This window comes from Lycium ferocissimum, chromosome 3 (assembly GCF_029784015.1).
Source record: "Lycium ferocissimum isolate CSIRO_LF1 chromosome 3, AGI_CSIRO_Lferr_CH_V1, whole genome shotgun sequence".
Taxonomy (NCBI): domain Eukaryota; kingdom Viridiplantae; phylum Streptophyta; class Magnoliopsida; order Solanales; family Solanaceae; genus Lycium; species Lycium ferocissimum.
The window spans coordinates 24,820,094-24,845,856 of record NC_081344.1 but is presented as its reverse complement, the minus strand read 5'-3'; the positions used below and the strand labels follow the sequence as shown (position 1 = coordinate 24,845,856).

The 25,763-nt window shown below is 32.8% G+C and overlaps 4 protein-coding genes across 5 annotated transcripts in view; 3 read left to right on the top strand and 1 right to left on the bottom strand.

Moving 5' to 3' along the window:
• The first annotated feature begins 5,013 nt into the window (after positions 1–5,013).
• Positions 5,014–13,311, top strand: LOC132050095 (NDR1/HIN1-like protein 13). Of its 2 annotated transcripts, XM_059441152.1 has the most exons (4): positions 5,082–5,230; positions 5,344–5,498; positions 6,105–6,345; positions 12,837–13,311. In XM_059441152.1, exons 1-4 carry the CDS (start codon positions 5,159–5,161, stop codon positions 12,921–12,923), a joined length of 555 nt encoding a protein of 184 aa, XP_059297135.1. In that variant the 5' UTR covers positions 5,082–5,158; the 3' UTR covers positions 12,924–13,311. The 2 variants fall into 2 exon arrangements, with proteins under 2 accessions (XP_059297134.1, XP_059297135.1); XM_059441151.1 differs by having other exon boundaries at positions 5,014–5,498.
• A 2,146-nt stretch (positions 13,312–15,457) lies between these two features.
• On the bottom strand, positions 15,458–19,048 carry LOC132050094 (large ribosomal subunit protein uL3). Its single transcript, XM_059441150.1, has 6 exons — positions 19,006–19,048; positions 18,410–18,511; positions 17,752–17,862; positions 17,304–17,608; positions 16,277–16,686; positions 15,458–15,983 (listed from the first exon to the last, which is right to left on the bottom strand). Exons 2-6 carry the CDS (start codon positions 18,492–18,494, stop codon positions 15,725–15,727), a joined length of 1,170 nt encoding a protein of 389 aa, XP_059297133.1. The 5' UTR covers positions 18,495–18,511; positions 19,006–19,048; the 3' UTR covers positions 15,458–15,724.
• A 2,684-nt stretch (positions 19,049–21,732) lies between these two features.
• Positions 21,733–24,673, top strand: LOC132048797 (uncharacterized). Its single transcript, XM_059439479.1, has 6 exons — positions 21,733–21,944; positions 22,038–22,382; positions 22,573–23,011; positions 23,133–23,407; positions 24,443–24,499; positions 24,583–24,673. Exons 1-6 carry the CDS (start codon positions 21,733–21,735, stop codon positions 24,671–24,673), a joined length of 1,419 nt encoding a protein of 472 aa, XP_059295462.1.
• Positions 24,674–24,818: 145 nt separating this feature from the next.
• LOC132048796 (uncharacterized mitochondrial protein AtMg00820-like) overlaps positions 24,819–25,763 on the top strand; it is an 8,030-nt gene continuing 7,085 nt past the window's right edge. Inside the window, exon 1 of the mRNA XM_059439478.1 lies at positions 24,819–25,245. Coding sequence (XP_059295461.1) covers positions 24,819–25,245 — 427 coding nt within the window. The remainder of the gene's footprint in view (positions 25,246–25,763) is intronic.

Below are 25,763 nucleotides of genomic sequence, written 5' to 3'. Positions count from 1 at the left end.
TACAACTCTTGATTTTTATAGGGTAACGGGATGGATGGATTTATTTTAGTCTTTATAAATGATAAATCTTGTAGAATACAAAGGTTCTTGATTAAAATATTTACCTTGGAGGATTGCCAAACCAAATTCTTGAAGGTTTCTTGATTTTTCTTGATTGCAAGAATGAGTTTCTTGAAAGATTGACGTGTGTAGGTTCTTTAGGGATGGAGGTAAAGAGAAAAATAATAGTCTCTTAGGGTTTATAATAGTGTTATGGACGTTTTTGCTTCATAAAATAATAAATAATGAGTCCCAACTACAGTAGGAAAAGGCTAAAAAACGTAACTCAAAATTTGAAAATTCTGTTCCAACCAGCATTAGTAAAACAGGGATAAATCTTAGCACAGAGCTCCGTTTGAGCTCCACAAGATACTGTTGGAAAGATATTTCAAAGTACTACAACTTTCATGCTTTAAGTTTTCTCAAATTATCAACTAATCAAGGAGTTACGGGTGCCCAAAGTAGCCTGGTCAACCACTTTCGTAAGACGAACAAACTTTCAAATTTTTCGCTAAAACTCTAACGATACGAGTCTAACATGAGTTCTAAGATACGGGGTGTTACAAGGCCTATGACTATGGGTATAGGAATTATAGAAGCATAACATTTACTTTTCATGATTGTAGTTACCTCTCTATATATAGCCTTTTGATATTACGTAACCCCTCCGAAATTTTTGTTATTTAGATTCATCGTGTTTATGAAGCATTAAGAAGAAAGCACAAAAGTTAAAACAAAAAATGATAAACACAAAGACAAAGTCATCTACTAAATCTTTTTAAATTCCAATTGTGCCGTTTTCTTCCTTTAATTTATTACAGATAAAATGCTAGCTTATTAATAATAATTCAGATGTCATGTAAATGAGAGAACCGTAAAACTGAATAAGGGGGAAATTCTATTTTACCTTTAGTAATTTCTTTTTATTTTTCCTTAAACTTAAATAGGCTACACTTTTCTTACTGATTATTTGAACTTGTATTGGACTTGATACATATATATATACATATATATATATATATATATACATACATATATATATATATATATATATATATATATATATATATATATATATATATATATATATATATATATATATGTATGTATGTATGTATGTATATATATATATATATGTATATATTGTATCGGTTTATTATATATATTTATGGTTCGTTATATTTTTTTTTATATATATATATATATATATATATATATATATATATATATATATATATATATATATATATATATGTATGTATGTATGTATGTATCGGTTGTATCGGTTTGGTTCGGTTTTGGTTCGTTTTTTTTTTTTGCTTAACATATAAATATATAAACCAAATGTTATCGGTATATATATATATATAATTTAAAACCAAATCAAGTCAATTAAAGCCGGTTTTCGGTTTATCAAGTCGGTTTGATTCGGTTTACTAGTTCGGATCGATTTTTCGGTCTCATTTAAACACCCCTAAGTAGCACATCCCAAACCCCTCCCCACACCCCCCACCCAAATCCAAACAGAACTGAAAACTCTCTACTTAATTGAATCTTAACAAATATGAATAAAACATAATCCTTATAGTAAAAGGAAAAAAAAAAAATAGAGAAAAATTATTCACTTGGCATTAATGTGATGTTATGTTGTACTCTTGTTAGTTTGTTCCAAAAAGGAATATATATTTATAAATGTTGAAAATAATTTAATTTTTAAACTTCTGATTTATTACCTAGTATAAGAAAAAATTTATAATCACACAAATGTTATGACTTATGATATAGTATTAAAGAACATAAGTTTAAAAATTGTTATAGCTACACAAATATTACATCATGTTTTATAATTGCAAACTTTAAAAAGTCTTTCTTCATTTTTAAACTCTGTCAAATCAAGTTGTATCGTACAAATTGAAATTGAAAGAAATCAATGTGATAGTGGTAGGATGGTTGGGGTCCCTCTCCCTTAACTGGAGGTCTCCGGTTCAACCCCTGAAAATGAAAAATATTTGTGGGGAGCGTTGCTCCCAAAATAGACCCTACAATGTTAGATCATATAATCGGAATCCAATGCAGGTATCTAATACGGCGAAAAACAAAAAAAATGAAACAGACAGAAAATATTAAGGTCTAAGGATACGTGGAAACTGGGAGCAGGAAAGCCACAACAAAAATATGAAAAATAGAAAATCAAAAAGCAAAGAGAAACCAACTTTTTTTTCTTTATCCCTTTTGGGGTTAGGGGGAGGAGGGGGAGATTGGAGAGGGATCTGATCCTATTGCTTCATGATGAAGGAATCACATAAAAATTCATAATTTCATTTCTCACTCATGAAACCTGAATTAAGAAATAAAGAACATGGTTTTATTTGTTTTCGCTAAATGAAATGAACCAATATGTGTATTGTCTAATACATTGTTTAATTAGTCTAAACACATAGAGAGTACAGGTTGTTTCTCAAAAGTTGATTAGCAGAAAACAATTAAAATTGGCTAAAAGAAGCAAATGTAGGATTCTTTCTAAGAGATTAGGTGTAAACTGCGATGTGGTTTTTGTGGAGAAAATTCACCGTTTTCTTTCTCATAGAACCCTTTTGTTAAAAAGAATTGATTTGAGTTAACTGCAGTGATAATACGAAAAAATAAGTTGATTCTAAATGAATAGTAACACTTGATAATGAATTAGTTATTATTTTCATTAAATTATTAATTAATTATAATCAGTATATTTATAATTTCTTTACATGTAATCTGATTGTGAAAAAATATTTCCATAATCAAGGCCAAAACTTGCACTAAAAAGAATCCTACTTGATTATTGAGAAATCCACATAGTCAAAGAAAAATATCTTTGATATCTTTAGATTTGCATTCCAATGGTCATGCTTTGTTTTGCTTGTTTAAATCCTCAACACCTTCTTTTATAAGTAAAGTTGACCTACTAGACAGACAAACTACATGCATATACGTCTTTTTAAAAGATTGCCTAGGAGTACAATTCACAATCCAAAATATTCCGAACAATGTGTGAGCTTTGTCTACATAGTCAAAGCAAGTGTCTTTGATAAAACTTTTGATTTGCATTTCAGTCCTTCGTGCTACTTTTTGCTTGTTTAGGTCCTCAGCAATTCTCTTATAAGCAAATCTGATCCTCTAGACGGGCAAGCTTTAAATATTTTATGTGAAAGGCCAACCATAGATCTCATAGCTAGCAAGTCACAAAGAATTGTCTGTATGCCTTTTGAAGATTTGCTCTCTCCTCGTTTTTATTCCTTAAATAGAAAGAAATCCTTTGAAAATTTTGCTCTCGAGCCATTTAACTTACCAAACTTTGTCCCTTTCCTCGTGTAGGTGTGTTCACGATTTGGTTAAAAACCGATCCAACTTAAAAATTGAATTAAATCAATTAAATAAATTAATATTTGTTGGTTTTGATTTGGTTCGGTTTTAAAAGTAAAGGCAAACCAGACCAACATATCACATACACAGTTTTTATCCCTTGCACCACTTGCTGTTGGCCCTCTAAATAAAGTGTTCCATATATTATGTTTCAATTTTTCTTAAGGAAAAAATCTCAAACTTATGACATTTCAACAATACTCAAATCACCAATAAACTATTCCCACCAAGACATTTACTATCGTGGTTAACAGGATACAGTCCGAATTTTAGTACTATGTATGAATTTGAAGTACTGTCTCATTATCACTTTTCAGTTCATTTTCTACTCCCCGAAATTAGCTATATAAATATAGCATCACTCATTTAGATTGTCCAACATGGTTCCCTTTGTTAGTTATTGAAAGCAACTCACCATGCTATACAATTCGTCACTAAAAAGGTAAATCTAGGAATAAGGTTATTTGCGAGTAATTACTCGCTAACACTTAAATTAATTAGTTTCATATCCCGTGAACAAAAAAAAAAAAAGTTTAATACAACGACAACTCCTTAATTTTGTCAACTAATTTCATCTAAAACCCTTGAACTAAGGTTTATTCTAATTGAGCAAATAAAATATATTGAACAAATATTATACACTTTTTGTTCAAATATATATAAAAAAATTCATACGTATTCTTAAACGTCCATTATATTAATAAATTAAACACTTAAAATATGTCGATTCTTTTAATTACCATGCATTTCTCAATAAGCCTTAACATTTGACATTGGTACGCATAGCCTTTATCGATGACCAAACTATTAAAAAAATTAGAAGCACTGTTATTTTAGCGGGGTTTACTGTGGTATTATTAGTCGTGGAAGTGTCGAGAAAAATGAAAGAAACAAACGACAATAATGGCAATAATAACACCATGTCAAAGTTTACCCCACTTTGAAGCAGCCACCTTTATTAAATTCCAGGCAGAACACATACACAAAAGTCATCGCTCCACACGCTTTTCACACACACTCTCTCTTTCTCAGTCCATCTCCTCTCTCAAAACAATAGTAACAAATCTCGAGAGAGAGAGAGGAGAAGAAGAAAGAAGTATACCCTTTTCCATTACCAACTACTCCATCCGGACCCAATTTATATATCCTTTTTCTCAATTTATTTGATATATTTTTCTTTTTAGTCTATCCCAAAATGATATATTTTTATATTTAAAAATAATTAACTTAAACCTTTCCCTTTTACTCTTGTGAAATGATTTACAGATATACAAATATCTATAATTTATTTTAGACCACAAATTTTAAAAATCTTACTTCTTTCTTAAACTCCATATTAAGTCAAACTATATCACATAAATTAGAACGGGAGAATAATAATTTTTTCTTTTTAAAATCTAAAAAAATGATATCTTTTTATTAAAATAATTTCTAACAACAAATTTTCTTATAATTTGTGTTAGACTACCACATTCAAAATTTTTTATTTTTTTCTTAAATGTTATGCCTAGTTAAACACATTTGTATTATATTATATTAATAAGAGGAAGTATATATATTATATTAGGAGAGGAGAGTAGTGACTAATCAAGAGAGAGGAGAGAGAGAGGAGTATACCCCTTTCCTTTACCGACTACTACTTCTCCTCTCCCTGCAGCAGCAGCAACCACTGTTAATTAGTGTGAAAATATGACCTCTAGACCAACCCAAAATACCGTGAATGGTACCACCCACCACCCTCATTATTACCCACCTCCTTATTCATCATCTTCATCTAAAGCATCATTCAAAGGTTGTTGTTGTTGTCTATTCCTTCTTTTTTCTTTCTTACTTCTACTTATCCTCGCTGTCATACTAGTTATTGTACTCGCATTGAAACCTAAAAAACCTCAATTTGATCTACAGCAAGTGGGTGTTCAGTACGTTGGTATAACACCCAACTCTGCCAATGTTGCTGCCGCAGTATCCTCTGATTCATCTGCTTCTGTTTCACTCAATATACGTATGGTATTCACTGCTGCTAATGATAACAAGGTGGGAATCAAGTACGATGAGTCCAGGTGAATGAAGGAAAATATTTAATTTATAAACTCTACGGATGCTCCTTACAATCTCCACAGCTCCCTTATTTATCCTTTTTTCGTCTCAATTTATGTTATGCTTATCAATTTTTAAAGTCAATTTGGTTAAATTTTAAAGTTAAATTAGATTAACTCAATATTTAAAGATTAAATTTATGTATTTGAAAATGACATGAAAAGTAAGTTACAATCTTTTTCATATCAATTTGATGAAAAATTATATCTTAAAATAGTGATCAAAGCTCGTGTTATTTGAATCTTGAAAAAGTATCATTAATTGGTATAGGAGTAATAGAACTTGTTTGGATTGGCTTATTTTTAAGTACTTTTAAGTCAAAATAGTTTTAAAATACTTTTATAGTGTTTGAATAAGATAAAAAAAAAATTAAGCATTTTTTTAAGCCGAAATAGCAACAATAAATCAAAAGCCAAAGTTAGAATTTTTATAAGACTTTATAGTATGAAACATATTTTGATAATAACTTCCTATAATTTCTGATTATAAATCATATTTAGACAGAATTAAATATAAAATTCTAATCAATTTTGATTTCTTACGACTTTAAATTAATTTTTGAACGTCAGGTTCACTGTAATGTACCGGGGGATTCCCCTTGGCCGGGGCATTGTTCCCGGGTTTTACCAACCCGCCCACAGTGTTCGCCGGGTCGAAACCACTATCGTAGTGGATCGGGTCAACTTGCTCCAGGCGGATGCCACTGATTTGATCCATGATGCGGCGTTGAATGACCGGGTCGAGCTTCGGGTTTTGGGAGATGTCGGAGCTAAGATTCGGATCCTTGGGTTAACTTCACCTGGTGTGCAGGTTAGCACTTTGCTTTGCATCACTGCTCTCTCTCTCTCTCTCTATGAGATTGCTAGTACTCTCGTCTCAACTCGTGTTTAATTTTTGTTTTTACTCTGTTTTAAAAAAATTAGACACATTAAATATTCTACGTGACAAATTTATAACCACGAGATTAAATGCTTTTTTAATTTTAATTTATGTGAACTCAATTGATTGGATACAAAATTTTAAAAAATAGAGAAGACTTCTAAAATTTATAATATTAAATGAGTCATATATATTTTGTGTGGTTATAATTTATTTTATAAAATTAAAAATTATTATTTTTTAAATATAAAAAGCAAACTAATCAAAAAATAGATTCGCATAAATTGACAAGAGAGAAGTAATATTTTAATACCCGATATACCTTTTTAATTTAGGATCATATAATTTTAAAAAAATTCTTATTTTTTAAATTTCGTATTTAATCATATAAGACACTAAAATTGAGACACCGCAGAGAGTATGTTTTTTTCTTCAGTATTTTCTCTCTCTAGACTTTTGGGGTTTTGTGCTCTAGAAACGCCGAATTTGCAGTGTAGAATATCAGCTTGGGAGTCGGTGTGACGTGGCACGTGTGCCTTCTTTCTTGTTCCCCATCTGTGCTTTGCTAACTTGTGCTAGTAACGGGTACTAGTACTAGCCTAGCTTAGCTTAAAATGCGTCCTACTAGAATTTAGGGACCTATTTTTAGTTATAATATACACCTATAATAATGTAGAGTCCGGAACCTAAATGACCCAATAAAAGAGGCAATGAATCAAAATATTCAAAAGAAAAAGTGATATTAAATTATCTTTTACGCAATAAATTAATGTGTTAAAGAAACGCAGTAAATTCCTGCGTTAAACAGGTCTCAATCCTTTAACGCACTAATTTTTTGCATTAAACAAGTCTCAATAAAATCTCAATCATACGACCCTAAATTTTAGCAACGTATGAGCACTTTTTATGTACATCATGTTTATTCTTATTTAAAGCAAAAAATATAATACTTAGCCATGTATGTTTATTTATTACCCTTTAATTAAATATTGCTCTTTATGCCCTTTATTTATAAAAAAAAGTTACATATTAAAGTGTTTCATGATAAAATTTTAATAAAGGGATTTTAAGATAATTTTATTTATTAAAATTTCATGGTAAAAGTCTATAACTTCTTTTATTATAAAATTAGAAAACTTCGAGATTAACTTTTTTAAGATAAAAAACAAATTAAAAAAAATTGACGTGACTCCAATTTTTTATGGTAAAAGTTTAACTTTTTGTAATAAAAAATTTAAATTAAGTTAACTTTATTTATGACGTTTTTCAGGGTAAAAGTTCTAACTTTTTTTTTTTAATTAAAAATTAGGAAGGACGAATTAAAGAGAAACATGAGGTCTCGGGTTCGAGCTCTGAGTATAGAAAAATTCTTGGTAGGGAGCGCTTCCCCCGATTAGGCCATGAGCGCCTCGAATCTGATTAGTCGGGCTCCAGTGTGGGCCCGAACACAGGACGGAAAACCAAAAATAAAAAAAAGTTAAATTTCTTATTACACATTAGGAAAAAACAGATAAACTTTTACCATGAAAAAGTTGAGTTAGTATATTTTTCTTACAAAAAAAGTCAAATTATAGGAAATATTTAACATTCATAGGTTGAACTTTTTCCAAGAATTTTTATTACAAGAAAATTAACTCAAGCTTTTTTAATTAAAAGAAGTTAAACTTTTACCATGAAAAACTCGAATTTAATTTTCTATTATAGAACTATTTAAATTAGAGAAAAACATTTAACTTTCATAGGTTAACTTTTTCCAAAATGTTTTTATTACAAGTTAACTCAAGTTAGAGTTAACATTTTTTATTTCAAAGAAAAAAAGTTAATTTAACTTTTCATAGGTTAACTTTTTCTAATTTTTATCATAAAAAGTTAATCTCAAATCTTATAATTTTATAATAAAAGAAGTTAAACTTTTACCATGAAAATTTTAATAAAGAAAATTAAAATCAAGTTTAAAAAAATATTCATGAAATATTCATGTTTCTTTATTAAAATTTTCATGAAATTTTCACGTTTTTTTATTAAAATTTTCTTAAATCAAGTTTCATAAAAAAAAAAAAAAAAAAAAAAGTTACATATTAAAGTGTTTCATGGTAAATTTTAATTAAGCATAAAATTTTAATAAAGGAAATTAAATCAAGTTTAAAAAAAAAATCATGAAATTTTCATGTTTCTTAGTTAAAATTTTCTTAAATCAAGTTTCATAAAAAAAAGTTACATATTAAAGTGTTTCATGGTAAAATTTTAATTAAGGAAACTTGATTTAATTTTCTTGATTGAAATTTTACCATGAAAATTTTAATAAAGAAAATTAAATCAAGTTTCCTTAATAAAGAAAATAAAATCAAGTTTAAAAAAAAATTCATGAAATGTTCATGTTTCTTTATTAAATTTTTCTTAAATCAAATTTCATAAAAAAAAAAAAAAAAAAAAGAAGAAGTTATATATTAAAATGTTTCATGGTAAAATTTTAATTAAAGAATTTTACCATGAAACACTTTAATTTGTAACTTTTTTTTGTGAATAAAGGGCATAAAGAGCAATAATTAATTAAAGGGGAACAAATAAACATACATAAATGAGTATTACTATTTTTTTTTTGCTTTAAATGAAGATAAACATGATGCACATGGAAAGTGCTCATACTTTGCTAAAAATTGGGTCGTATGGTTGAGATTTTATTGGGACTTGTTTTAACGCAAAAAATTAGTGCGCCAATGGATTGGGACTTGTTTAACGCAGGAGTTTCCTGCGTTAAAGGAGTTAACTGTGCCGTTACGGTTAACTCCTTTAACAAATGTAATTTACTGCGTTAAGGGTACTTTGGTATCACTTTTTTTTTTCTTGGGGTATTTTGGCTCTTTTATTGGGTCATTTAGGTTCCGGACTCTATTAATGTATTCATTTTAGTAGTGTTAGAACTTAAGTAACTTGAAACGAGCTTTTTGCACAGATTGTCATCCCATATAAGGGAGGCGAGTTATGGGAAATTTACAGTAAATCTAGTACTCTATCTGTGACTTCGTCCCAATTTAAGTGTCTTAGTTTGACTAGACACCGAATTTAAGAGATAAAGAAAGAATTTTGAATTTTGTGGTTTTAAATTAAAATTATGTGTAATGTACTAAATGTCCTTTGCATCTTGTTGTTATAAACTTGTCATGTAGGATGTTTGAATTGTCAACTTACTAAATATAGAAAGAGATATTCTTTCTGGGACAGACCAAAAAGAAAAGTGAAACACTTAAATTGGGAGAGAGTAAATATATAATTAATTTACAAAATATTTCCTCTGTTTACTTTTACTTATTATGTTTGTATTTTGCACTCACTTAAGATAATATTAATTAATATTTATTTTTCTAATTTATCTTTATTAATGGCCCCTTGGAAATCTAAATTTGACTACCCTTTCAATTAGTATAGGAAATGGTTATTTAACGATAAGGGTAAAATTGAAAGAAAAAAAAATCCCGGGTATGTAATACTCCAGTAATTTTAGTGTAGTTTAACTGATAGTAGTACTATATATATACTGTATTACTTACTATGTATGCACTGTATTATTTTTGACTAATAGTAGTATTATATACACTGTATCATTACAGACTGCCTGCTCACTCTCGCTGTTTAAAATCTGTTTTTAGATTACCTACTCATCTTATAAAATAAAATTTATATAAACAGGAGTAATGTATAACAATTAAATCCTTTACCGAATAATTTAGATAATATGTTAAATTTTATACGCTGATGACTAAATAGATTACGCCACAATGCTGCTTAAAAACATATAGTAGTAATTTTGTATTAAAAACATATCGAATCAATGGGGATTAATAATTAAGAAAAGATGGTGCTCGTGCATAATTGGTATAGTTGAGTAAACCAGAGTGGCAGTGTAAATTGGTAGGGTATATAACTTTAAAATCTTTTAACCACTGTGGCTCTACCCTCATATTTTTAGTAGTATACTGTGATTATCTACCGCTTTAGATACCCAAAACTTCAATTCTCGCATGTATACCTTAGTCCGGAAGGATAGTGTCAAACGAAGAGTTCCTCTCCATTGAAATCGATCTCCATGTCACGTACTCCCTCCATCTCAAAATACTTGTCATCCTTATTAAAAAAGTATATGTCTCAAAATACTGTTATTTTAGAAATTCAAGACAAAATTAATTATTTTTCTCCCTTTTTACCTTTAATAGTAATTGTTTTATGGCACATACATAGAGTAAATATTTAATGATGAAAGATTATATCTTTAGACTTAAAGAAGAGTAATATAGTGAAACACTTCTCTCTTAATTAATGTTTTCTTAAGAGGCGTGTAAATGAAAAATATAACAAATATTTTGACAGTGTATTTTGACGGAGTAGCTAGGATGATTTCTTTAATGAGGGCCGAAACCAATATGGTGAAATGTTTCAATCCTACCTAAAGTTGTAGGAAATGAGTGTTACATTTGCCAAAAGCCAGGATGGGGTATTGTAGGCCACGTCCTTAAAGTAGTACTAGTAGGAAAAGGGTGTTTATTTACCAAAAGCCATTCTGGTATTTTCTGGACTTGATTAGGTCCAAAAGTAGGGGGAACAAGGTGGGTAAAAGGACAGAAAAATGGGGCAACTGAGAATCTAATAAGAGAGTGCTTTATTAAAAGGAAAAAATAAAAATAAAGAGAGACAATCTAATAAGAGCATTGATTTGGATGAATATTTTTCTCTAAGGGCCTGATCAGGTTGATTTGAAGTTAGAATTTTGTTCTAAATGTCATAAACAAACACTGATTTCAAATCAAATTTTAAATTTGAGCTCTAAATTGTATGGCCAAAAGCCTGCTTAGCTTTCTAAGTAGCAACAAAAACCAATAATTTGGAGGAGTGGGAGCCACCCACCTTGTTTGTCATGTCTAGTATAATAGGTTTTGTCGCCGGGTGCACTAGTTCACTTTACGTGCTCATTTATTACAGTACTCTTGGCATTTCTGAATTTGTTTTGGCGCTGGGTTAGCAGTAGTTTTTGGATTCATATAAACTTATCATGATTAAGTTATGTAATGAACTGACAATATATAATTAATTAATCATGATTAAGTGAGAGAAGTCCAGGTGCAAACGCATATCACACGTATAATAGTTTAATGTGAACACATATCCACCAAACAAACAACTTATAATGCTCCAAGGAGTAGGCCACTTTCTACAGGGCACCACATTTTCTCCTACTGTTATGCATGTGTGGTGTTCATTGCACCTCCAGTTGTTGGATCCTTCCTAGAAAGGGGCTTTCTTGTTGTATATTGCTCCTAAATTTAGTCCTTTATTCCTTTTATTTATAATAATAATGGTATTATTCGGATCAGTTCAAACACAACTCGAATATTTCACGAGTACCTATTACCTCCCGCCGATAGATATAATGGATAATTCTGTCCATCAAAACTTATGCAAATTCGAAGAAATGACTTGGTATTTATTTTTTTTCTGTTGAGACCTTGGTTTCCGTTCTCACTCACTTCATTGGCCACTATGCACACCTTTTAGTTTATTTTGCTTAGATTAGATTAGATAATAACTTAGATCTTGGACCATTTTCAAACATAATTGATTGTCTTCATAGTTAGTAGATCACATTTCCACACTGGAGCGGGTTTACCCTGTTCGCACCCGAAAAGTAGCAAAAATAAGCGGCTCTGGCCTGTGAGTTCCCTTGTCCAAAAAAACAAAAAACATGTTCCCATGGGGTATCTTCGAATAGCTTTATGTGTTGATTTATGAGCCTAAAAATATTTGCTTTTCTCCAGCTTCCAATGTCAATTCAAGAAACAAGTTTCACTATATTACATTAAAGTTCTCCATTATTATATTCATCCACTATTACTAACTCCATTTTCAAACTTCTTTGTTCCGTTTGTTGACTTTCTGAGATGCTCATATTTACCCTTTTGACATCATTCAAATTTTATATAAACCATACTGATGCCTAATGTAAATACACTTTCTGAATTGCTTAATATCGAGCTATCATTAAATGCAAGTGATGGTACTTTTGTCTATTTGACAAACTAGTGACTATGAAGGGGAGTTATTTAGTAAAAATTCTTGAAAATTGCTTATGATTAGAAGGCCACGGGTTGAGTGGAAAGCATCTCTCATAGAATGCAAGGTGAAGGTTGCGTACAAGGCGCGTAGTCTACGGCCTTCTCCGACCCCCGCACATACGTGGGAGCTTAATATTTTCAGGCTGACCTTTTTAACAAACTAGTGCCTATAACTTGTTGCACTTATTTATCTTACCAAAAACTCCTATCTCTTCTATTTTCCGCGCTTCACGGTTTACCTTCACTAGAAAACAATATTTGGAAGAAAAAAAAATGAATCTTTTTTTTTTTTCTAATATGAATGGTTTTTTGGAGCAGGTATCCGTGGATTGCACAATAGGGATCAGCCCAACGAAACAGTCTGTCACATACAAGCAGTGTGGATTCGATGGCCTTAGGGTATGACACAAATAATAACTGATCCTTTTGTCTGCTTCAACTTTTCCGAAGTTGCTTCTCATCTCTCTAATTCCACAAGGGGAAAAGATAGATGTAAAAGTTGTAGTGGGTAAACAAGTCCACATGCATATCATTGGAAAAAAGTAATAAAAAGAGAGAGCGCACATGCATCTGGTAGGGACCTTAAGATTATTTTTAGTTATGAAAATGAGAGGTTGAGCCAGTAATTGTAGCTAAAGGGTATCCTGTTATTAAAATAGATTCTTTTTTCTCCTTTTTTTCGTGTGAGGGCGCGGGCGTGGCGGTCAGTTCCTCGTTGTAAAGATTTGGACTAATAGGTATTCCACGACTCATTGTGATTGGCTGACATTTAATTTATTATTATTCATTAATATTGGATTGTGGTCTATTTCCCTTCTCTCCACTGTATCTTTAGGCTTAGACAGGACATATGGCATGTGTTAGAATTAATGGTAGGATTTAATTGACTAAAACAAATCCCTAACCATGGTTTACATAATTAATAACTTATTCATAAATATATTAAAATATTCTCTCTCTTCTATTTTACGTTTCCCACTTCTTTCTTCCTACGCAGAATTAGACTCATTATTCAATTGGTGATATACTAATTCTGTTATATTACAAATTCACAAAATATATTCCATTATTCCATTACTAATTCACAAAATATATTACTAATTATATCGGATATCACCATTATTCAATAGGTGATATCTCTTTCGTTTTTTCTTTATCTACATGATATCACCGGTATTCAATTGGTAATATCTCTTTCGCTTTTTTCTTTATCTACATAGCGAGGGTTGAAAATCCCTTTTTCAATATTAATTTTTAAATTGATAACTTACACTCTATCTTCCAATTCCTTTTTGAGTTAATCTTTTAGTTGGGAAACGTAAAATAGGAAGAGAGAGAATATTTTAATATATTTATGGATAAGTTATTAATTATGTAAATCATGGTTAGGGATTTGTTTTAGTCAATTAAATTCTAGCCATTAATTCTAACACATGCAATGTGTCCTTAATCTAAGATAGAACTTGGGGAAAATGGAGGGAAATGGAGAGATAATCTCAATCAGTCACTGTATCTTTTCTGGGAAGTCCGAAGGTAAAATTAGCCAAGTTGAATAATTTCAAAAGGATATCTCAAACTATATTTGAACAAATCTACTGGCAGGCAACGAGAAAAGTAAACAAAAGACGAATCAGTGATATTATTATTTCAACGGAAAAGGTTCAAATATCATTTTATTAATTTAGTATTTAAAATGATAGTTTGACTCTATTTATGCCATCAACTATATAATGACTTCATTTACGCCACTCATCAATAGTTTGACTCATTTATGTCATCATTGCTACAAAAGGACTCAATCATGTCATTTTTCATTAACACCAGTTTTATAATACCAAATATGACACATGGCCTCCAACTAGATTATGGTTGTGGGTGGGTAAGGTGTATGGGTCGGATTTTTTATTAATTTAGTATTTAAAATTGAACTGATTTAATTAAACGACGTAGACCTCTAATTGGAGGCCACGTGTCATATTTGATATTATAAAACCGGCATTAATGAAAAATGACATGGATGAATCATTTTGGTAACGGTCGATGGCATAAATGAGTCAAACTATTGGTAAGTGGCATAAATGAGCCATTTCCTATAATTCGATGGCATAAATGAGTCATTTCTTATAATTTGATGGCATAAATGAGCCAAACTATTGACGAGTGGCATAAATGAGCCATTTCCGATAGTTGAATGGCATATTTGAGCCTTTTCCGTTATTCCAAATCTGTTATATGGGCAAAATTCAATATTACATAGTGAAAAGTGAAAACTCTCGAGGAGAACTGGGAAGTTGGCACAAGAAATAACAAAACACCCACCGTCAAATTTCTTCCCGGGTTCAAATGAAGAGATCTAAGATGTCCTTGCTAATCTTCTTTTTCAAACTACACTCTTACTACCACTTAATTGAGACACCCAAAACCTTTCTTTTACGTAAACACACAAGAACATGATTAATCAACTTTTCAAGGGAAAATGTTAGCTCAACCTTTAACTTAACAATAAGATACGAAATATGTAGACGGGAGTAATTCTATAAGTCTGTTCATTTGTTTCTTTACTCACAGGAAAGGGGAAAAACCAGGCAAATTGTAAACTGAACTGACTATAAGACTATCCTATAGGCATTACCTTCATACATCTAAAGGAAAGATAGCAACGTATTAGAACTAGAAAGCATTCCTTACCCTCGAAATGGTTCAAGAGACTCTAAAGAGATCTTAATTTTTGCCTCTGTAAATCAGGATAGAAACTGCTCCTTCATCCAAAGTTTATTAAACACAAGAGGCAGGCTTAGTGATCAGATGCTTTAGAAACAAAGAGGATACTAATAACGCTCAGGTCTTGTTCAGCTAATGACACCCAGCATTCAAGTGCAAAACCAACGCTCTTTAACTAAAATCCCAAAGGTATAGTAGCATTTTGATAAACAGCACTGTCACCTCACAAATTAAGATATCAATAACACAAATTGACAAAACTTCTGTTCTACCAAAATAATAGGCGTTTAAGCTCTAGCAAAAGTTGCAAGCTCAACTAAAATCCTGAAGGTACTTACTAGCATGTAGACCATTGTCTACAGAAAAACTTTATAAAATAAAGAAAAAATGACAATAACTTGTCCAAAACTTCTACTAAGTCATGGGTTCAACTCAGCAAACAGCTGGTTTAAGCTCAGCCAACAGTTGCAGTTCTATAATAGCCTTCAAGCCTTGAGCCGGCCATAGAATTTCTGCTTCTCCTCAGTGGTCTGGAAGCGACCATGTCCAAACTTTGAAGAAGTGTCAATAAACTTGAGCTTAATCTCCTCAAGAGCAACACGAGAGGTCTGGTTAAGAAGAGATTGGCGAAGGGTAACAACTCTCTTCTTAGGACCTACACAGCATCCCTTGATCAACAGGTAATCATCCTTCACCACACCATAATGGGCAAATCCACCCATAGGTGTGATGTCTTTCTCAGTCCTGACGTCATCAAGGGAAATGTAAGCAACAAAAGTGGAAATCAAGAAACTAACTGGCACAAACAAAGAGTTTAGGTACAAATAAAGTAGTTTTAACAGTTCCACTAGAATATGATGAGATCTTCAGCAAGGGGGATAAACACATTGTTCAGTAAGAACTTTAAATCAAGAAATCTCAAATTGCAGTTACCACCTACCGGATGTAACAAGCACACAAAAGCACTAATTGCACATAAATGGGAAGTCTCCCATTTCCAGGAAAGGAACTTTAGCAAGGAGACAATATATATAAACCTGTCGTAATCAGTTATCGCTGCATGTGACTCTTGCCCAGCTTTGCCGAGCTTATAGACCTTCTTGTTCATCTCGGTACGGTGATGATATCCATTTTGACCAGCACGGGCCACTGTGAAGGAAACTCTGGCAGGGTGCCAAGCACCAATACAAGCAACTTTACGAAGACCCCTGTGGGTTTTGCGAGGAAGACGTGTCACACCCCAACGTGTTACAACACCTTCATAACCCTTACCCTTGGTCACACCAATGATATCAATCATCTCATCCTTCTGGAAAATAGCATCAACTGGAACCTGCTTCTCAAAGAAACCATATGCATAGTCAACCTTTTGGGCAATAGTCCCACCATTCACCTGGATTTCCATCAAATGTGCTTTCTTCTGTTTCAGACCCTTCATCTTCCTTATCTGAAGTAAAATATGGCCACATTACAATGAGTGTCCAAATAACTTAGTTGAAATATACAGGACATATAACGCCTGGAAAGAATAATTTAATCAAACTATGAAACTAGGCCTGGGGCAAGAATGCCTGGCACACACGACAACCTAAAGCAACAAATTCACTACATAAATAACCATCATTTGTGAATCAGAAAGAACCAAATGGATCAATTGCTTAGCATAATAAATATAGATTTAATGAAAATGTGGAACTAGGTCTGTACAAGAATGCCTAGCACCCATGACCACCTAGAGTAACAAATTCACTGCATAAATAACCAGTATTTGTGAATTAAAAAGAACACAGATCTGTTGCTTAGTGAAGGAGGATAACATGCAAGTATCCTAAAATTATCCTAAGTGAGCTAATTTAAGTTTAAGAGGTGCAAATATCAATGTGAAACTACTTCTTCCAACAACTCTTATTACCAGTATCTCCAACATGAAGGTTGGCCTAAACAAGAATTCGGAAAAAGCAGGGAAAAAATATAGAATACCTATTTTACATGCACAAAAGCAGATATTGGCACATGATTCCCCTACAAAAACAATCTCTGAGGGATGACATTGAGATTTAGTACCTGAGTGTGAGCCAATACACGGATGACACAAGCATACTTCTTGAGTTTCTCCAACTGTGCCTGGATATCTTTTTTACCTTCATCAGTCTCATATTTTTTGGAGTACTTCAGGAAGGCCTTCTTCTTGGACTTGCACCAGTTCTTGTAGAACCTCCTCTTAATGTCTTCACTCAGATGTTGAGCCCAGACAGTGTTCAGGCAACGAAGACCACGAGGTGTCTTCACATACCCGACAACACCAACGATCACCATCGGAGGTGTTTCAATGATGGTGACAGCTTCACATGTCTCTTTCTTGTGGAGTTCTACAATTCACCAAATAATATTTAACATCAACATAGTAGTTTAGAAACTTAATTCAGTGTTCATTATCAAAGTTTAAATATTAATCCAGATGCCAAAAATGTGAATACAGAGCTGCAATGCTATAATGGAAAGGTGATTTTACTTGATCCAGGTTTTTCGACTTCTCTCACAATATGGGTCATTCCGGCCTTGTAACCCAAGAAGGCAGTCAGCTTGCAAGGTTTGCTTGGATCATCCTTAGGGAATGCCTTCACTGAAAAGAGAAAGAAACAAATGAAAACAGATAAATATGACTTCTTTTTTTTCACTGAGCTATCCTGGATTGAGGTGCATTAATTTATTTTCTTTATCTACCAAAAAGAGGGGGAAAACACTTAAACACTCTTCCCTGTTAAGAATCTCACGTCCAAACATTTTAAACCATCATATCTAGCGGCGGCAAAATTAGCCCATGAAAAGTGACCCTCCCTACCATTTATTAGCTCAGCCCATTTTAGCCCAACCCATTTCAGCCCATCTAAAAATTGGGCTGATATGTAATCCAAATTGAATATTGTCAAAATATTTTCAAATAAATAATTTTATTAGGTACTTAAAAATTAATATAAGAAAAATAAAGAAACTAAAACTTAGTGAGAATTGGGGTGGTTGGGTTATGACACACACTTTTTAGCCCATTTTAGCCCTACCCAACCCACCCATTGTACACCTTCATATCATAACTACTACCTTCTGATTCACAGATCAATTCAATGAAAATAGAACAGTGGATCAAGATTACCGAAAAGAATAAAGCATACCCTTTCCCCTATGTCGAGCAGCTCTCTTTCTGGGCAGAAATCCCAAAGACCCGTGTCTTGGGTGCTCAAACTTCCTATGAGACATTTTTCTCGTCCTTCAATCTGTAAACGCAAACAATCAAATATGTTTCAATCCCAAACATTCAGCTCTATTGGTTCCTATCTAGATAACCAATCTACTATACTATGAACTTTCTCATGTTATAAGGTTTTAATTATCGATACTGAGTGCCTCTTTGGCCATGAATAGTTTTCACTTTTTTCTGGACTTCTATGCCGGATAATTGTTTGGACCTAGAATTGTTATAATTTTCCAAAATGACTCCAAATACCTGTTTTTTACAATTTTCACTCCAAATCACTCACAAAAAAAAAAAAAAAAAAAAAACTCCAATTGTTAAATGCCATTTTCAACTTGTAAACTTTTTCCAAATTTCACAATTCTTAGTCCAAACACCCACAAATATTTAGCTGAATTTAAAAAGTAACATGAATGTGTCCAGCAATTCTCAAAATGTATGCTGATATTAACGATGATAAAATGGTTAAACAAGAAATTCAAAAATTAATAAAGGAGAGGGTTTATAGAAAAGAACCTGCAAGGGACGGCAACTCAAAGAGGATAAACCCTATGCAGATGTTGTTATTGTTATAGTCATTTTTGGGGATGGGCTGGATAGTAGGCATTTGGCCCAACTATCTTTGGATCGCTTTGTCAAGCCCATCTATCAGACCTTCAAATTAGGAGCAGGAATCATTTTTCTGTTTTTTGCCTTCATTTGGGGTGGTCTTCAGTTTGTTGCCCTTCAAATTAGTGGTCTTTAATTTTTGTTCTCGCTTAATATCTTGAAGTTTTGGGTTTGAATCCCAGCTCAGTGAAAAAAAAAAAAAGAATTTTCGCAAGGCCAGGGGCGAATCCATTCCTAAAAAATGGGTCATGTGAACACATGGTCACCCTACTAAACTCGATATACTATGTATATAATCCTTAAAATCTAATATTAACTTAAGGAACACATGGTCAAATTGGATTGAATGGAGCCTTTGGTTAAGTGCCGCCTTTAATGCCTCAAGTTTGTGGGATCGAACCGTACTAGATGTACCTTTGTATCTTTTTTTTTTTTTTTTTAAAAAAAAAAATCTAAGGTGAACTCATCCTCTTGAAATCTCAAAAAAAATTCTAAGGTGAACCCATCCTCTTGATATCCTGAATTTGCCTCTACGCAAGGCAGATGTTTGGATTCGCAAGGCAGAGTTTTGCCTTAAGGCAGAATATTGTAAAATTCTGGCCATGCAAAACTCTGCCTTAAAACTGAATTTTATCTTCAGGCAGAGTTTGCGAATTCAAACTCTACCTTGTGAATTTTTTTAAAATTTTTGACTGAGCGGGGTTCGAACCCGAAATCAAGAGATTTTTAGCGAAGGACAAAAATTAAAGACCACCAATTTGAGGGGCAAAAATTAAAGACCATCCCCAGCGAAGGGCAATCTAGCAAATTGCCCATCATTATTTTTGTGATGATTGTCCTTCAAACGCACTGGTCTTTAATTTTTTCCCCTCAAATTGTTAGTCTTTAATTTTTGTCCCTCTCTTAAAAAAGTAGCCAAAAATACTCCAAGGTTCTGCGTTCGAACCATTTTTTTTTATGATTGCCCGATTGGGCCTTTTATTTAATAGAAATGAGGTTCGAACCCTCGCTCAGTCAAAAAAAAAAAAAAGAAATTCGCAAGGTAAGGCTTTCGTGAAACCTCTGCCTTAAAAGCCTAACATTTGCCCAAAATTAGGCCTATTCGGGCAAAAGTTTGCCTTCTCTCTACCTTAAGGCCTAACTTTTGCCCAAATAGACCTAACTTTGGGCAAAAGTTTGCCCGAATGGGTCTAATTTTGCTACGAAACTCTGCCTTGTGATTTTTTTTTTATGAGCTGAGGTTCGAACCCAGTACCTCGGGGTATTAGGCGAAGGACAAAAATTAAAGATCAACAATTTAAACCACACCTGAATAAGGACAATCGTGCAAATTGCACAGCAAGAATTCCAGTCAGTATCAAGTTTTTACGGGTCATTCACACAAATGACCTATTTCGGGATGGTCTTTAATTTTTACCCCTCAAAATCTGTGGTCTTCAATTTTTACCTTTTAGGATTTTCGCACGGCATATGTTTATATTTTCGTATCATAATATCCATAAGTTATGTCGGATACAGCAAAAATTTCAAAGTTCAACATAAAAACGGCCAAAAACACATCAAACTCCACAAAAAGGATATGTTATTCAACTCAAAAAAGATAAAGAACATATGCCCAAAAAGCATAACTCCAGTTTTTGAACACTACAACAAATGTTGAAAATACTACTCAATTTATGCTGCATAACTTAATTTCTACAGAACTTATGCCGAGTAAGACAAAAGTTCAGTTTTCGAAGATAAAAATGTTACAGAACTTATGGCGGGCGAAACAGGTCTGGATATTTTCATTGAATGAGCAGCTGGGGCAAAAATTAAAGACCACAAATACAAAGACTAGCGCGTTTGAAGGACAATATGTGCAAAAACTTCATTACAATCAGTAGCCATTTTTATGTTGTTATTTAAGTTATATCCAATTCTTACAAGTTATTTAATTGGTAACCAATAGTTACGTACTTCAAGCAAAAGTGATGCTCCTCTTTCTCACACACATGACACTCAATTTAAAAATTTACTGATTGGATATAAGGTACATATTGATTTAGCACTCACTATGGAGTTTTAAGTTAAAAATTACCACGAAGGAGCTTAAAAACTGAAATATGAAATTGTATTAAATGAAATAATCATAGAAGGAGCAAATTAGTCATTTTACTAATCCGGTTAGTTTAAGTAGTTAGCATCTCATTTCACAAAGTTAGTTATAACTAACTTTGTGAACTCATGGACATTAATATATATATATATATATATATATATATATATATATATATATATATATATATATATATATATATATATATATATCATGCATAAGCTACATATATCATGCATTGCACATTATAAACAATCAACACAATGATAAGATTCTCGTAACCTTATTTCTCTTCTTCAATCTCTCTCTATACGACTACTTCTAGTTTCTCTCTTCTTTATGTGATTTTTTCTTCTACTACTTGCTGTGATCTTGAGTTTATTGATCTTGTGTTCGTTGAGATAGTCTCATCTTATTACATGGTATCAGAGCAATCGATCTAAGATTGCCTAGTTTGTCATCTTTTCAATTCAAGTTTGAAGATTCAATTTCTTGCTTCCGCGATTAGTGTTTCAAGTAAAATTCAATTCTGAAAAATGTCTGAACTTGGTGTATTTGGTGTTGGCAATGGGGTTAGTAATGAAAACAATCCTACATTGAATGGAGTTTCTAATCTGAGAAATCAAAATCCAAGAATGAATGGTACAGTTCCAACTCAACAAGAAAATGGTGGAAATTCTAGGAATCAATACTCAAATCAAGCTCGAGGAATAGACTACAATCATTCTCTTTTCTTGTCACCACAGATGTGAGTGGGATTTAGGTTCTTTCATTTCAATTAACAGGAATTGAAAACCACTCCATCTGGTTTAGATCAATGAGACTGTGCTTGCTTTGGTAGAAATAAGCTAGGTTTGGTGGATGGTACATGTAGTAAAGATAAATTTCCAGAAGAAATGTGGAACCGTTGGGAAAGGGTTAATGCTATAGTGCTTTCTTGGGTAATGAACTCTGTATCTAAGAATCTTCTTGGAGGAATTATGTATGCTTCCATTGTACAAACTGTGTGGGAAGAATTACTTGAGAGGTTTAACAAGATTGATGGTTCAAGAACCTTCAACCTGCATAAAGAAATTTCCACTTTAACACAAGGTGCAACATCAGTGTTCGTGTACTTTACAAAAATAAAGAATCTATGGGAAGAATTTGAGTCACTAGTTCCTGCACCTGGTTGTGAATGCCCTAGGTCCAAAGATTTTGTCATACATTTACAAAAGTTAAAGTTGTTTCAATTCTTATGGGGCTGAATGACTCATACTCTCAAGCAAGAAGTCAAATTTTGATGATGAATCCCATGCCTACTGTGAACCAAGCATATGGTTTGATTGTAAGTAATGAATCTCAAAAAGCAGTAACAACCACTTCTGGTGTGTTAGGTGCAAGTTCAACCAATGCATAGGTAATTTTGAACTGGCTATCCACCCAAGAAACAATAGGAATCAAGGAAATAATCACTATGGTACCGGTAATCAGAGTCATAGTCCTTATGGAAATCAGAAGTTCAAGAAACCAAGTAACTATAACTTGATAGGTGAATTCTGTAAATGTAAAGGACATAGCAAAGACTCTTGTTACAAATTGATTGGGTATCCTCCTGATTTCAAGTCCAAGAAGGGTGGAATGGACAGGAAAACTGGTCCAAATCCAGGCTATGGTGTTGCATATAATGTGCTAGCAGACAATACCATATCTGAGAATGGCACTCAGTCTCAGAATCAATTTGGCCACAATGCTGCAGTGTTGACATATGGACAAACTAGTCAGGCTATCAACTCTTATAAGTTCAAAGAGGGTTCCAACATGGTCCTCAAAATGGTGATACTATTATTGCTAGCAGTTGTGGTTCAAATCAACAGGTTGGGAATGTGTTCCCTAGAGAACAATGTGATCAAATTATCCAATTGTTGAACAAGAATCATGGAACTGTCAATGCCAGCCTTTAGCTAGTGCAGCAGGTGTGGTAGAAGATGTGGCCTTGATAGCTCCTAGCAGTAATCCTGAATGGATAATTGACACAAGAGCCACCAACCACATGACTTCTAATCCAGATTTACTAACTGAAGAAACTATTAAAAAGGCTGAAGTAACTAAGAAAGTACATTTGCCAAATGGTGATGTGACTCAAGTTAGTCACACTGGAAATAGTGTTATATCAAAGACAAGCACTATATCTAATGTATTCTTGATTCCACAATTCAAATATAACTTACTGTCAGTTTCAAAACTTACTAGAGAATAACAGTGTTCTGCAAAAAAAAAACTCCTGACTTTTGTGTTTTTCAGAATCTCTTCACCGGGAGGGTGTAGGAGATTGGTAAAGAAATCAATGGATAGTATTTGTTCTTTGTATCAACATACTCATGATGGAAGAAGAATTTATGTAGCAGTCTAGCAATCACATGAAAATGATACAGTACTTAGTAAAGATCTGGTTCTATCGCATAAGAAACTTGACCATAGTTTATATAGTGTTCTTAATAAACTGTTTCCTTGTAGTTCTCAAAGTCTAAAGTCTAGTATAGAAAGTTGTTCAATTTGTCCTTGTGCCAAGCAAACAAGAATTCCATTTCAACTTAGTAGTATCAAAAACAGCGAAAGATTAGATATGATACATGTAGACTTGTGGGGAGTTTATAAAATACCTACATTTGATGGAAACATATTCTTCTTGACTATTGTTGATGACTTTTCAAGATTCACATGGGTGTTTTTACTTAAGCATAAATCTGATGTATATGTGTGCTTACAAAGATTCTTTTATTTGATTAAAAATCAATTCACCAAGACCATAAAGACAGATAATGGCACTGAATTTCTCAATATTGTGTGTTCTAACATGTTTAAAGAATGATGCATAATTCATCAAAGAACTTGTGTGTACACCCCTCAACAAAATGGGGTTGTTGAGAGGAAACATAGACATATTTTAGGAGTTACAAGAGCAATAAGATTTCAAGCTCATATTCCTATTGAGTTTTGGGGACACCGCATCTTGGCTGTAGTTTGTCTTATCAATAGAATGCCAACTACTGTGTTGAATCATATATCTCCTTGTGAGAAGTTCTTTCATAACAGACCTAATCTAAGTCACTTAAGGATATTGGGATGCCTATGTTTTGCAAAAGACTTAACTCAATATGATAAAATGCTGTCTAGAGCAAAATCAGCAATACATACGGGATACTCTAATCTTCAAAAAAGATATGTTCTATATGACCTCACTAATAAAGTGTTTTTTGTAAACAGGAATGTAATAGTCAGAGAAGAAATATTCCCTTTCAAAACAAAAGACACAGCAGCAAAGTTTGTATTTATTTACACAGCTCAGAATGACACAAAATTCTAGCCAAACTACATTCAGATTAACGCAGCAAATCCTGCACTAGTTGTTCAAATCAAGAAAGTGAACCAGTTGCAGACCAAAGTATTCACATGGATCATGATCAAATCTTTGCAGACCCTGAACCTGATCAATAGCAACATATAGATCATTTTCACCTATTTACAGATCTTAAGGCTGCTCAACAAGTTTAGATGCAACATCCAGTAAAAGTACCAATACAAGTCCAAATCTGTGCCTGATACAAGAAGATCAACTAGAGGAAAGAAACCTCCAGTTTGGATGAAGGACTTTGTAAGTTTAAACATCCATGAAGACACACCTTATGGACTGAACAAGTATCTCAGTTATGAGAGACTGAGTCCAAAATATCAAGCCTACATTGCTACATTTTCTTCCACTACTGAACCAACCAGCTACTCAGAAGCTATTCAAGATCCAAGGTGGGTGCAAGCAATGAAAGAAGAAATTGCAGCCTTAGAGAATAACAATACTTGGGAAGTGGTACAACTTCCTCAAGGGAAATCAACTATAGGTTGTAAATGGATCTATAAAATAAAGTACAAAGCAAATGGAGAAGTGGAGAGGTTCAAGGCTAGATTAGTAGCTAAAAGGTATAGTCAAAAAGAAGGAATTGATTATCAAGAAACATTTTCACCTGTTGTGAAAATGGTGACAGTAAGGACTTTTCTATCACTTGCAGCAACAAGTAAATGGCATATCTGTCATACCCGGAACCATGGCCTAGGTGTAACACGGCGCTCGGTGCCTAATTGCATGCGACTGAGCGAACCTATAGGCTGGCTGAATCAACAAGTGATATCAAAACATACAATAACAAGGAAATAATGCTAATACATGTTGATCTACTAAAGTCTGACTGAAAATATATAGAAATACAAAAATACTGGTTTAAGTTTAGAACATCTGAATAAATAGCCAACAAGGCTAAAACATAAAAGACTGCTAATATCTGACTGACGGAACTATGTCTATGAAGCCTCTACGAATACTGAAAAGATAGCTATCTAAAGCGGGAAGCCCGAATGCGTGATAACACCGGAGAATCGGGGCTCGCTGGTCACGACCCAACCCCGTGAGCCGTGACTAGTGCCCGTCCCGGGCACCAAAACACACCTATCAAACGCGATCACAAGGTATATCAAACGCATCAAGTATATAACGAGAAGCGACACAAGGCCGTGTTTCCATTATATAATTTCCCCG